The 15,067-nt window shown below is 39.4% G+C and overlaps 1 protein-coding gene across 1 annotated transcript in view; it reads right to left on the bottom strand.

Moving 5' to 3' along the window:
• Positions 1-14,437, bottom strand: part of LOC149681550 (uncharacterized) — a 30,828-nt gene extending 16,391 nt beyond the window's left edge. The window contains exons 1-10 of the mRNA XM_089834189.1: positions 14,300-14,437; positions 14,015-14,143; positions 11,354-11,488; positions 8,509-8,637; positions 8,313-8,426; positions 7,392-7,475; positions 7,142-7,327; positions 5,574-5,747; positions 4,267-4,488; positions 3,242-3,334 (exon numbers count right to left, since the gene is read on the bottom strand). Coding sequence (XP_089690315.1) covers positions 3,242-3,334; positions 4,267-4,488; positions 5,574-5,747; positions 7,142-7,327; positions 7,392-7,475; positions 8,313-8,426; positions 8,509-8,637; positions 11,354-11,488; positions 14,015-14,143; positions 14,300-14,437 — 1,404 coding nt within the window. The remainder of the gene's footprint in view (positions 1-3,241; positions 3,335-4,266; positions 4,489-5,573; positions 5,748-7,141; positions 7,328-7,391; positions 7,476-8,312; positions 8,427-8,508; positions 8,638-11,353; positions 11,489-14,014; positions 14,144-14,299) is intronic.
• Positions 14,438-15,067: the final 630 nt, after the last annotated feature.

Genomic DNA, 15,067 nt, shown 5'->3' with positions numbered 1-15,067 from the left:
CATATGTTGCCAAAACGGGATGTCGGGACAGAATTCGTTTGATGTCTTCAAACGCTTGCTGTTGAGGTACGTCCCAGGTCCATGTGGTTTTTGTGCTCAGTAGAGACGTCAACGGCCGTGCTATCTCTGCCATTGATGGGATAAACTTGCTCACGTAATTAGTCATACCCAGAAATCTCCTTAGATCTGTTACATCCTGTGGTGTTTTGATGTGGATAATAGCCTTAATCTTGTCCTCATCGGGGTGTATGCCGTTGGTGTCGATTATATGCCCAACAAATTTGACTTTGGAGACCGAGAATTCGCATTTGGCCGGATTAAGGGTTATACCAGCTTTATCGAGTTGGCACAAGATTCTTCGTAGATTTTCGTCATGTTCGGCCTGTGTACTCCCATACACTAGTATGTCGTCTTGTAAATTTACGTTCCCTCTGAGGCCTTCCAGGGCAATGCAGATCTGCCTTTGGAAATGTTCCGAAGCGGAGCTTAGTCCAAATGGTAACCGATTAAAATAGAACCGTCCGAATGGCGTGATGAACGTTGTTAATAAGGCGGACTCCTCCTCCAGTGGGACCTGCCAATAACCGCTATTGGCGTCGAGCTTAGAAAATATTTTCGCACCGGCTAACTGTCCGAGTAGATGATCGACGGAAGGCAGTTGGAACCGTTCTCGTCTGATGAATTTGTTCAGGTGGGTTAAATCAACGCATATCCTCAGATTCGGGCGTTTGGTAATTGTATCCTCAGTCATTTTGGCCAGTAATATCTCTTCTTTCTTCTTGACGACGACCATGGGAGCACACCAATCAGTTGGTTTGTCAATTTTGGATATCACACCTTTCTGAACCATATGATCTAGCTCGCGTTTCACCGCATCCATCAATGGGATTGGAACTCTGCGAGGTGTTGTGAGTGAGAAAGGCCTGGCATCTGGTACGAGCGATATCTTGTACGGAGTCTTCATTTTGCCCAATCCATTGAAGAGGTTTGGGAACTCCTTTATTGGATCCAATGGTGTGTTAATTGAAGTTTCAATGTCTCCAACCATGGTGATCAATGAAAGGTCCTCGCTAGCCCTGAGACCGAGGAGCGGGACTTGCAAATCATGCACGACGTAAAGGTCATCCTGGATGATGGTACACCCATAACGGAAGGACACTCGTATCTTTCCGGCGGTTCTTAGGAGAGTTTTACCAGGTCCATAGAGGCGTTTCTTGGAATCCAGTAACTTGATGTTCTTGAATTTAGAATGATATAGGATGGTGGGGATGACATTGACATCTGCTCCCGTGTCGATTTTAAATCTCACTGGAAGGTCGTTGATATGGACAGTGATCATCCATCTATGTTGTCTTGATGTGGTCTGAGTCTCCTGAAGGATCGGATCGGCGATAGATCCGATAAAGAAATCGTTGGACATACAATCTGCTGTCTGAATGTGGGTGACATCTGCTTCTTCCATTCTCTCAACTTGGTTTATGTTGCGCCTCTGGCAAACTTGTGCGTAGTGGCCCATTTTCTCACATTCGAAGCATCGTACATTTTTGGCTGGGCATTTCTCCCGTGGATGGTCGGGAATGGCTCCGCAACGAGGGCAGCGATTGGTACTTTTAGAGCGGAACTCTTGAGAAGGTTTCTTATACTGAAGGTCTGACGCAGGACGTCTTCCGTTAAAACGTGTAGGCCTTTGAGGCCTGTAGTTGGAAGTTCCGATGCTGTCGACGTGTGGAAGTGTATTGAGGCTGTTGAAGCTGTTCAAATCCCTTTGTTCACGTTGTCTGTCTTCCATGCTGCGTACGCGTTGGATGGCTTGCTCCAAAGTGAGGGCAGGATCATCTTGAAGGCGTTCGGACAATGCTTTATCTCGAATTCCAACGACTATACGGTCCCGGATTAATTCGTCCCTCAGGTTTCCGTACTGACAATGCTCGGCCAAGGCATATAACTGCGTAATGAAGTCGTTGGCACTTTCTGCTTCTCGTTGGGCACGAGAGTTGAATTTTGCTCGATCGTAGATGGTATTTCGCCGGATGATGAAATGACTAGTGAATTTGTCGCTTACAGTCTTAAATTCTTTTTGGTGCGCAGGTGTGAGGCCAAAAGAATTAAAAATGTCCTCGGCTTGTTCTCCCATAAGGTAGATCAACGCATTAACTTGTTCTTCTTCTCCCTTAGTATTGAGGCCTGATGCAAGGCGAAAACGTTCAAAACGGCGCAGCCATTTAGGCCAATCACTGGGACAGGAAAAGTTGAACGGCTCAGGGGTAGACACATGAAACGCTGTTGACGCCATAATGGGGACGGAAATCACGCGAGAGAAACCAAACTGTAGCGGGAAACGCGCGAAACGCGACGTAAACCGTAAGCCTCGGCACGAGGAAAAAAAACACAACGCGACTCACTATAAACGAGGGAACGGGCGAAAAAGCGAAGCAACTTCTGACACCATGTTGTGTTTCTTAATTAACTACTTAATAAGAACACATTTAAAGTTACTAAAACGTCAGTTTAATTTGATGCATATTAGCACGCGTCCGAGATAACAACTAATCGGCATAGAGCCGACGATCAGGGCCGGAAATAAGCACAGGACACTGGACATTGTCCAATAAAATTTTAAAATGTCCCATAATTTTTTTAAAAACGAAGGGGGTCACTGGACATTTTGACCTATAAATTTTCCGAAGTTTTGATAGCTTGACAATGGAGAAGGACACCATTTTTGCACACTCCAGTGGACAATGTCCTATAAATTTTCCAGTCAAACCGGGGGTCACTGGACACATGTCCGATAACAAATTTTTCTTATTTCCGGCCCTGCCGACGATCCGTTTATATAATACAAGACTGGGTTCAATACAGTTCAGTTCAATTTACAATTAGAGATATAACGTTGGAGGCGCAATGCCAGTTATACAACAGTCTTAACCCTATATCAAAGCACACGATAACATGATACTGTGGGCCCCTTTTGAAAAAGGTCTATTGAATATACGTGTTTTGTCGTTTTGTGCCCCTGTTGAAACCTAATACATTGGTTGTAACACGATAATGTCGCACTAACATTTTATATTTTTTGTACATTATGTGTTTACCAATAGACCTTTACAAAAAAATCCATATGTTGCTGGGGAAAAAGCAGAGACGAAGGGCGTTTGCGTTTTCCCTTCCGAGAAAGGAGTTTAAAGAAAGGCTTGTATGGCACCTTCAGAAAAGTGTACAATGATTAAAAATTTGTTACCTTAATTTTTAACTGAGCTATCTCCATCCTTAAACGTTCTTCTTTCTCCGCTTGCTCTTTGGTTACTGTGAATACCCGATGATATTTATTCTTCTATGTTAAAATATTTTCAATCATATTTCATTGTATGGCGATATTGCATTAGAATGTTCTATTGAAAATAGGGAGTGGGCCAAGAGAAGAAAATCGGGCCACTCTGGCCTCTCCCAATAAAGGACTTTTGACTCAAGTAGATGGGTCAAGAAGTTGAGTCAGCAAAAATTGGTCAGAGATAAATTTTTAATTTGGCGATTCAACTTGTCCCCAACCAGTCCGAGAAAACCAGTTCATTAATTGCTTGGCCTAGATTTTAAGTTTATTAATTTCAAATCTGTAGGAAAACTAATGTGAGACCAGTCCAGGGGTGTGCGAGTACTCGACTCGATACTCGATAACAGCACATTGAGATACTCGAGACAGATTCGAGTAGCTTTTTAACATTTTAAATACTCAACAAATACTCGAATCCGATACTTACAACTATAGCAGACGATGAGTTCATGAGCATTTATTTTGAAAATCACCTGTTCAATGTTTAATTGATCACTTACAATCTTTATGAACTAGTTAGATATTAGATAATTGAACATCTTCGTTATTTTCAAGAAATTTACAAAATTGCTAATCGACAAGTCAATATTTGAGACTCGATAATTACTCGAAAGAACCAAAATTTGACCTATCTAAATACTCGATACTCGAAAGTATTTTTGAGACTCGGCTCGATACTCGATAAGAAATTAGTTTCGATACTCGGACTCGGCTCGAAACCGAAAAAACGGGACTCGCACACCACTGGACCAGTCCAAGGGACCACTTTATTATTTTGGACGATATGGGGGTCACTGGTCCAAAAGACTGGTTCAAAAACTATCCTCATTTCCCACTGCCTCCAACTAGTTTACTCAACTCAAGTTGACTCATCTAAATGAGTCAAAAAGTTGCATCGTCTGTAAATGCCTTTAAGGCTCCCAAGATTCACTCACTAATTCTTCTAACTCCTTTGCAAGACCAGAGATTTTTTCCTCGTACATCTTGGTAACTACGTAAGTTTTGTATTGTCGTGGAGGCATGGAATGTGGCGTTGGAATTTGTTGCTTTAAACTTTTGATTAGTTTCTCTTTTTCTTCAAGCGCGTCTAAAACTCGACGGTTTTGTTCCGTTAATGTTCTGTTCCGCTTCGATAATTGGTCAATTTCACGTTGACACTAGATAAATTAATTGACAACTTCTTCACCTATTTTGTCTTGGAAGAACTCCAGACTGGAAAAGTATGAAAATGGCTAAAAGTCGCGAGTCATCAGAGTTTCGCCGTAGTCGACCGTTTAAGTGGCGTAGCTATACTGGGCCTGTTCACTCCCTTAAAATAGGTCTTGTGTTAATTCGCGGTTAATAGCGGTCGTCTGCTATTGTGTATGCTAGAACTTCCTCGATTTGTGTTTGTAGTCAGGACACAGTATCAGGTGATGTTTTAAAAGGTATTTGAAGGAATAATATGGATTTAAGTAAGGTTATCGAAGTAATAGAAGAGCACATAAAACTAGATACGTTTAAAACCAATCTCGGTAATTTATTTAGCTATAGCGCGAGCAGCTTGCGTCGTGATGCGCGTGATCGAGTGGGCTATGGTTAAACCAAGGAGCATAAATGTCTGAACTACTTTCAGTCGCGAGTTTGCAAGTCCATCAGTCACTAGTAAACTATATAGTTAATGGCGAAACTTTGATGTCCGCGTTATTTAACACAGACTCTATGGCCATTGTCATACTTTCCCTTTCATCCACATTTGAATATATGTATTAAACCTAGAGTCACAACGTGAGATCTCGAGATCGACGTTTCGCGATACACTTTTTGTCGAGCATGAATCTTTATCAAATACGGGTGGCGCCACCTATTAATCACTCGAAGAACTTTTTTATTACCGTGTGCTGCTATAATCTGCGTAACAAGTTGTCAAGATAGTTTTTTAAACGTGTTAAATAAAATACGCGAGTTAAATAATAAAAACTCTAGTCCTTTCTAATCTAATAAATAGATGAAATAAAAATCATAACGATGTTTCTGATTGCAAATAAGCGAGTAAAAGTTGTAATTAGTTCCGCTAGAGGCTCACAGGTGGCGCTGTCACGTTTTGATAAACGTGCTTGATAAAAGCAATGTGTTTCGCGGTAAGCCGATTTGAATTGTAAGTAACTCTATCTATCTCATTGAGTTCAGGAGGAAAGTCAACTTGTAGGGGAACCACGTGACCCGCGCTTTGCTATGATGTTGTTATCAAATAAACACATACCTTTTTAACTTCATGTTGAAGTTTCATATTTTCCGAGGCAATTTTATTAGTTTTGACATCAAGTAATCTATGTGTGCTGGCACTACTCGCACATTTAGGGGTTGCGGTATTGTTGCCTTTATCAACATTGTTATCAAGTACGTCACTCTGCGATTGATCCGGTATTTTCGCTTCCTGCATTAACAAATGTTTCAAATTTAAATGAGGCTGATATGCTAAACCAGAAGTCCATTAAATTAGCCTAGGCTAATTCAATGGACTTCTGGCTAAACGAATAAGTTTATAAGATATGTTCCATAAGCACGACACTCCCTATACTTGTAATGCTAGAGACTTACTGAGAGCTGGTTCGAGGACGACAAGCGAGAATTGACTACACTCGGTTAATATTGCAGTCCATCTTCCTATTTAGTCTGCACCAATTAAGCCTTTGACAGCACCTCACCAAGCGTCGTTTAACAAGAATTTATGACGTTTCATCTACGTCACTTCATGACAAGCTCTCAGTAACCAGTGACAAACTTATGGAACATATCTTATGAACTTGAACTTATGGTTTTAATAAGGATAACCCTTTAAAGGAAAGCGCGGCTCCGTTGATGCCCCTTATAGATGGCTTTTCTGCTACACAGTGGCTAAGCTTGCTAAAGGCTAGTTAAGCCAAAGGCAGAAACCAATGGGAACTAGTGCATTAGGTCTGATTGGTTCCTGTGGAGCCTCCGAAATGAACTAGGCCCATGCGTGTCGATTTTTACGTGGGGAAATATCCAGTTTCACAGAGGAAATATTTTCACCCAATATGTGTACTAGATGGCGCTCGTATTACAGTTGCAAAGGTTGTCTTCCATAAATTATCGTTGGTATTTTAGGGGCCAATTATAAAACTTTTATGAAAGAGAAAGGTTTCACCTTTAAATTAACGTAATTTTTAGGGGCTATTCACTTTTTATTGAATCTATTGGTTAGATTGTATGGACAAAAAAAAATTAATTATGAGATTTTAACAACGTTGATTTTTTAGTAAAACAAAACTTCTTGAAGTTGCTAATTCACAGTTTTCATATACCATTAAAGGATTTTTTTTACCCCTGCATAACCTTTCATTTTTTTATCCTTCTTTGGAATGATTGTTTAATAAAGGTCTTTGGAAATTTTCTAAAACATTTCATTTTTTAACTATCCGCGACCTACGTCTATATCTTGCCCGAATATTGTAGCAGTCGACGGGGTCACGAGGCTGAACTTATGTTTATTTTACGGTACTAAAAGCGCCCCCAATCGGGAAAACACGGCGAACTAAATTGGTTAAAAAAATATTCTCGCTTCGCTACACGCATGGGCCTTGTTCATTTCGGAGGCTCCGGTTCCTGCCTTTGGCAAGGTAAAATTCGTGTCCAGAAGATTAGCCAGAATGCTAGGGGTGATCATGGAGCCAAAATAGCCCATAGAACCCACTGTACTTAGTCTTATCACCCCCATTTGGAAATACACCCATATTGTTTAAGACACGGACATGCCATTAAATCTAGACTTGACTAGCAATAATTACATTAATGAAATTATTTTACTTTGATATTTGGCTGTTCTCCATTTGAGAACTGTTCAATTATGGCTTCTTTGTTCTTCAAATCTGATTTCAGAACATTGATTAAGCCTTCCAAGGTAGATATCTGCACCTTGTAACGAGGAACATCAATTTTCAATTGCTCCAATTCAACCTTTAGCTCAAAATTTTCCTCCGACAGTTTCAATACCTGACAAAATTGAAATCAAAAATATGTTTCATTTCTGAAATTAACAGCTATGCAAAACCTTTACATGTTTTTGAAGATTATTAATTTTAACAGAGGAGCTGACTGAAGGGTCATCGTTGAAAATATCTCTAGTGGCTCGGGCCATAGTCTACAAAAAAATGGTTATATTTTAACATGCATAGTAGTTAAAAGCGATAGTCAGCTGTTGTTTAAAGGCCGGGAAACGGCGAGAAGGGTTCTTGTCAAACTGAAAACCGTGCATCGAACTAACAATGGGCGACCATGCTTCAAACTTTTTAGGGGTTCTTGTCAAACTGAAAGCCGTGCAAAGCGGTTCTTGTCAAACTGAAGATAAACAATGGACAGTCTCTTAAATGGGGGATACAAAAAGTCGGGGAAACAAAATTTAAGAGACTGTCCATTGTTTATCTTCAGTTTGACAAGAACCCCTTAAAAGTTTGAAGAACGGTCGCCCATTGTTAGTTCGATGCACGGTTTTCAGTTTGACAAGAACCCTTTTCGCCGTTTCCCGGCCTTTAATTTAAAGAAAAAGTACAGGTATTATACCTTAAAAGAACGGTATTTTTCTAAATATAAAAGGAAAAATATTATAAATATAAATGATCTCTTATTACAATATGATAATTAGCATTTAATTAGCTTTAAAAACGAGGCCTACTGCGCCATTGGTTTAGTGGCGTCTGCTAGCACGAACCTCTTACCCCTTCCTATCTCAACCTGTGAGAATTCAACCAATCCCGTAGGGGTAAGAGGTTCGGTTTAGCAGACCGATGGCGGATGTCGCAGTAGTCCTAGTTTTTAAGGCGACTAATTAAATGCTAATTATCATATTGTAATAAGAGATAAATTATTTTAATTTTAATATTTTTCCTTTTATATTTAGAAAAAGGCCGTTCTTTTAAGGTATAATGTAATGTTACCCGAACTTTTCCTTTAACTGATTAACTCGATTCATCGTTTATACCTCTCTGAATACTGTATATTTCGCCAATTGCTTTTCTAATTGATAAATTTTATCCACCAAAATTTGGCTTTTTGTTTTCAATTCTTCCAATTCATCCGGTTTTCTTCCGGCGGTCTAAATAAAATATACTCATATTTGAAGTTGCAAAGATAGGGCTTGCTAATTTCTAAATTTAGCTTCATAACTTGGATTTTACCTCTTGTTCAAGTTGCTGTATTTTTTTCTTTAGTTCTTCAACTTGTGCCAATTCTGGTGGATGTGCTTTAACCAACAATGCTTTTACTCTGTTCTCCAGAAGGGTTTTTTCCTTGTTCAATTTTATCAACTATGGAACAGAAACATATAATCGTTTATGGGCATTAGTTTTTACTAATGACAAGACGCTAAAGCACTGTCAACCAATTTAGTCCAGTCCCTATCCAAACTAAACTGCTAACCAATTGATACCTAAATGGAATGGCAACACTGCCGACCGGCAAAACAACTATTCTTAGCTTAAAGCATGGTTTTCACTTGGCGTAAATCAAGACTTTTCGCCCGACGTCAAGCGATAACCGAAAAAAAAACCTAGTTACGCTGGACAGAAATTACGTTGAGTTTGGCGATATTAGCTTTCTATTTTTTCGGCCGTGTTCAACGTTAACGCTCTGCGCGAGCCAATCAGCAATAAGCTAGAGTCGTGACGTTATTTTCGACCACGCGTGTTCGGAAGAGGCCGTCTGCGGTCCGCCATGTTTTTATTTATTTCGTTCCTAATCGAGTTAGTAACTAGTACAAATCCCTGAGAATGCCGAAGTTCAAGCTTAAAGGTTTATTGAAGAGGTTAGGAACAATACAAATCTGTATGATGTTAGAAACAAAGATTGCAAAGAAGAAAGAAAATAGATGGACCGCAATTAGTGCAGTGTTCAGTTTATCTGTTAAGCCTTGGTTCTATTATTTGCATGAACTACGCTAAGTGAAAACGCTATAACGCTGCGCGACAACGTATAAAACAAATCTGACGTTTGACGTCCAGCTGCAAAGTAGTTTTTTACGGTCAAGTGAAAACCATGCTTAAACCAAAGCGTGGGTCCTATTATCAAGAAGACAGGGCGTAACGCGATTGGTCGGAGGTCCTTATTTCCAATTATTCAGAAAATCTGAACCTAATTTTAATTTTGAAATCATTCGGAGATATTTCCTGGATGTTTTACTGCGCAGACTGATCTTATATAATATGTAGAAGAATCGATAAAAAATCACTTGATTTTCCACTTCACCCTCCCTTTTAGAAGTATAAGCAAGGAAGATTGAGATAGGGAAGTTTCGCGTAACGCAAGAACTCCGGTCGCCCAAAAATCCCGTTTTCGGCGTGGATGTGCAATTGTGCATGTGCGCACGCGCCGCACTTTTCTCGCGCATCGTGCTGAGGATAGGCGGCACTACCGGTTTCCTGCGCAGTTCAAACTAACGCCGAATATAAGTCATGTGACCTGCTACATTTCGTGAAGAGAGATTCCTATACTGACCAAACTTCCCTATCTCCATCTTCCTTGGTATAAGTTTAATATATACACGTTTGAACACAAGTTATCTTACACATTAGAGAAGGAATATGTATCTATACCGTGCTTTTAGTTTGGATCCAGATTAATACTCCCTCTAGTGTACATTTTTCGACTAAGGAATAAGAGGACCCTTATAGTAGAATACGGTACTGTTCTTCAATAACATGCGAAACTTTAACACAACAAAAGCTGCTACCATAGCAACCAAATTGATTTTTGAGATATGGTATTCACTCAACCATTTAAAGCAAGTCGATCTCGGCTGTGGATTACTTTAAACCAATACCACTAGATGCTCCCATAGTCGAGGGGTGGAGTTGACAAGCCCACTAACCATGGACAAATTAATACTGAAGGACGGATGGCAGCCCATAGAGCCCCATACTAAGCGAGTAAACAACCAATGTTAAGCTTACTTATCCCCTATTCAGCCCCAAATGGAGGGGGGTTATGAAAAACACCGAGTCAAATTCCGGAAAAACCTAGCGCCATCTATACTTCCCTCTTTAGAACGTTGATTCTCAAATATGCCCCACACTATCTGGTTTGCTACTTTCTGCCGATAGAAGGCGAATTAACAATTATTTTTCAACTTTCTCCCTCTGTCATCAGTCCTTCAGTATTGCTTTGTCCATGGTTAAGGCTAGCTTTAGCTCCGCCCTCGTGGACCAATTTTAATTGGTTCCTGCCTTTGGCAAGTTAAATTTTGGTATGTAGAATATTAGTCGGATTTTAGGGACGAAAATTTAGGTTTGACAAGACCGCAGAGCCTCCACGTAGGCAGTTTTAAGAACGCCCAAGACCAGAGCTCAACGTGGACAGCTTTAAGCACCCCATTCGCGCTCGTTTTCGAATTCTTAAAGCTAGTATTAGTGGGGTTTAGTTATGATCAAGAAGTGATATCTAGTTTATTAGGAAGAAGGTATAAATTCACCACATTTCCAGCTTTATCTCCAGTCCAAACGTAGGTCCGGAGTTAATCCCCGCCTCTATATTACAACCAGTATCTCATTGGTTCTTGAAAACTCACGTAAGCGCGAGGCGAATGACGAAAATTACGTATTTCCCGACTGAGGAGAGGCGAAATAGCCCGGCCTCCTTTTACGTCCCCCCTTGTATTTTGAAAGGGGGACTGGGACTATGGCGCTCGAATACTTAGGCAACCTGTACCTTCTCCCTAATAAACTAGATATCACTTCTTGTTATGATCTTGAAGGTAAGATGGTTCTTAATTTCATCAGGGGCGTAAGCCTAAATTTTGAAAAACGCCAAAATCCGCGATTGGTGGCTTGGTATTATATACTTCTGATAACGTTAATTGGTCATAGTAACTGAGACAATAAAACAAAAATAACCTCTCTTTAAGTATAATTAAACCATATTGTATTCAACGTTATACGGAAAATTTTAGCGACAAAATATTCAATGCAAACTTTTCTAACCTCTTGAAATGACCATTAATGAAACATTACAAACGGTTAGTTTCTTTACCTGATCTCGCAGTGTTTTGTTAGACTTCTCAAGTGATTCCACTTCATGTTCTTTCTCTTTCAGCTTACTTTTTAAACGCTCAGTAGTTTGTTGCCTCTTTTTACTCTCTTCCCAACGAATAAGTTCTTCCCTTGACTACAAAACAAGAATGATGGATTTGCTACACTGCTTATTTGGATTTATGGGAAGACACTGTTGATGGGGTACAGAGGTACTGTAATAGTTATGCATTACAGTACTTATGCATGGGGTCGAAAACCGTGGACTGGCCCACTTCAAACCTTGTGTAAGTCTCCTTGACTACAGAACAAGAATGATGGATTTTCTACACTGCATATTTGGATTGATAATAGGATATCTTTGTTGGGGTACAGAGGCAACTGTTCTATAATAGTTACGCATTACAGTACGCATGCAGTCAGGGCCGTCGAGAGAGGGGGGCAATTCGGTCCATTTTCCCGGGGCCCGTACCTTTCGGGGGCCCGGACGGTCCTCGATCTTTGCTAATTCTAGTGGATAATGGTTGTGAAAATTTAAATATAATACTTCAATGTTATCTTCAACTAGAGCCTAAACAGCAAAAGACAAAAAAAGAGATAGAGTGGTAGTTTCATAACTTGAGCCTTCTCTTAAAATGCTCTCAGTCCCTAATTCTCCCCTTTTCTTACTAAGTATGAATCCCTGAAAGTAAATTATAAACGAAGGTAAAAGTTTTATTTCTCACGGTAATCACCCTATAGGTTACGGAAAAGCTACACCTTTTTACAGCTCTCTGTGGATAATCGGGTAGGCATAAATTTTAATAAATAGATCATAAGCCAGCAAGTTATATGTCAAAGCTTTCTAATTTCAAAGCTGATGGTTATGGGTTTAGGCAAAGTAGTCCAATAATTTAACAACACAACAAGTATTACAGACAGCGTCTTGCAGTTCCTCATAAATGGGTTGCTTAGTTGTAACTTGATATTCTTTGAATAAAATTAGAGAAGCCTAAAGAGCATCATAATAATAAGTTCTTCTAAACTAATTATCCGTACGAAAACAATAACATGTAAGAATATGACCAGCTTCGCTTTGCATCAGCTACACTGTAAAATGTTCTAAGATCCCATTATAGCCAAATTTTATATACAATTTGGCTGTGTAACTATATGTTTTATATTAAGTGCATAAATTAAAAATATTTATATGAAACTTGGCTGTCCATGGGATGTCAGAACTTACACGGTGAAGCATTTTCAAAACGAACCTTTGCGTTTTTTTGCACGTCGGTGTTTTTGTTAGGATCTCTCTTCTTTTTAAAGGTAGTTTTTAAAGTGAGATATAAAAAACCATTTGAAGAAATTTCGGTATTTTTAAATTTTTCCTTACTTTATATATTAAATACTTAATAAATCCCAAATTTTAGGTTTCTTACTCTTCTCGAATTGCCTTAGATTTTTCATGATCGATCAGTGAAAGAAATAATGAAAATTTGACTTTAGGTATTTTTTAAAGTATATTAGGTACAAACTTTTTATATGGCGATAGAGGTAGGAACAGTAAGTACTATCAGTTTATGAAATTTCTGACTTTTACCTCTAACCAAAATGAACATACCGGTGCTTTAAAAAGCATAAGTTGCTACGAGAAGAGAGTGTTTGGAGTGCTTTTGGCAAGAGCACGGAGTGCTTTATTTGGCAGACGCACCACTGCACACACAGATATTTACCCTCCCAATGCGTTGGTGCGGAGCCTCCGAGATATCTAGGCCCGTGCCTATCGCGAAGCGAGAATAATTTTTTAACTAATCTAGTTCGCCGAGTCTTCTCACTTGGGGGCGCTTTAAGTATCGTAATAAGTTCAACCTCGTGACCCCGTCGACTGCTACAATATTAGGGCAAGGCATAGGTCGCAGATAGTAAAAAAAACGTTTTAGAAAATTTCCGAAGACCTTTATTAAACAATCATGCCAAAGAAGTAAAGGATAAAAAAGCTTAGGTTAAATAAATGAAAGGTTACGAAGGAGTAAAAAAATCCTCTTATGGTATAATAAAACTGTGAATTAGCAACTTGAAGAAGTTTTGTTTTACTAAAAAAAAAACAATGTTAAAATCGCATAATTAATTTTGTTGTCCACACAATCTAACCAAAAGATTCAATAAAAAATAAATATCCCCTAAAACAATTACGTTAATTTAAGAGTTAAACCTTTCTCTTTCATAAAATTTTTATAATTGGCCCCTAAAATACCAACGACAATTTATTGAAGACCCCTTTCGCTACTGCAATAAAAGCGCCATCTAGTACACATATTAGGTGAAAATATTTCCTCTATGAAATCCTTAAACCTTTCCCTTTCATAAAATTTTTATAATTGGCCCCTAAAATATCAACGATAATTTATGGAAGACCCCCTTCGCAACTGCAATAAAAGCGCCACCTAGTACACATATAGGGTGAAAATATTTCCTCTATGAAACCGGATATTTCAACACTAAAACATGAACACGCACGGGCCTAGATATCTCTGAGGCTCCAGTTGGTGAATTTTTCTATCCCCCCCCCATAACCTTTCCCGGGGCCCGCAAAGTCTCTCGACGGTCCTGCATGCAGTGGAACTGACCCACTTCAAATCCTGGGCAAGTCTACTACGCAAGTATTAACAAATATACTAATTACTTTTTGCGCTTTCTCATCCTCAACATAAGGCTTTTCCGGTGGTTCATGACGACGTATTAATTCCTCTAAAAATCGAATCTGTTCCTTCAGCTCCGAAACTTCTTCAACACCAATTTCTTCAACCGGAGCCTGAAATGCATCTATTTCTTAACACTATATCAACAACTCATGACCTCAGGAGTGAACCAATTATTTAAAGTCAGTCATATTACACAATTTACGCCTCTAATGGGCTGTTCACTCCTGATGCCAACTGATTTCTAAGAACATGCAGTTTTGACGTACGTTTGAAGTAGGTGGTCGAGCTCTTTCCAGTCGCCTTTTCATATCTTCATTTTCTTTAAGGGTTTTCTCCAAAAAGTCGTCATTTTGATCTAAAAGAAACACAATTTGCATTTCTTTATAAGTCATGCACTGACACATTTTAAAGCAATTGCTGGCTCCTGTAGCGCCCCTAACATCCCGGCTAATCTATATCTATATAAATCAAAGTCCTGACAGAGTGACTGATAATCAACGCCCAGCCCAAACCGCTGGCCCTAGAAGGCTGAAAATTTGCAGGAACGTTACTCATAAGTAGTAGGCGCGTACTTTTTCCAATCCGCCGCCATCTTAAAAAATGGCGCCCAGAAATCAAAAAAATCTTCTCTATGCAACAAAGTCCGCGCTTTTCAAACGATTTCGTAATATATTTGGTACACTGGTTTCCTTTAACCTATAGACGGGCTGAAAGGTCTTTTGGGTTCAATTTGTAGCCATCTTTTTAAATGGCGGCCAAAAACTTAAAACCCTTCTTTATAGAATAGTGTCCGCGTGAAAAATAATAAAAAAAATGTCCCGACGGGCTGACGGGCAACGCCGAGTGCCTTCGCTCCTAGGGTGCTACAAAAATATTAGTCATCAGTAAAATCTACCTATTCTTTATATCATTTTGGTGGTAGTTCTTATTGCACGGGTAACAGCTAGTCTTTAATAAACCAAATTTATCCTGCCAAAAGCATTAACCAATAGGGACTTGGCATTACTACGTCATGAAACGTCAGGCTACCTTCC

The sequence above is a fragment of the Phalangium opilio genome, unplaced genomic scaffold (genome assembly GCF_054372755.1).
Source record: "Phalangium opilio isolate 3A_F unplaced genomic scaffold, DU_Popi_V2 ptg000038l_1, whole genome shotgun sequence".
NCBI classification, from domain to species: Eukaryota; Metazoa; Arthropoda; class Arachnida; order Opiliones; family Phalangiidae; genus Phalangium; species Phalangium opilio.
The sequence above is the reverse complement of the archived record's forward strand: the minus strand, read 5'-3'. Positions and strand labels throughout refer to the sequence as shown.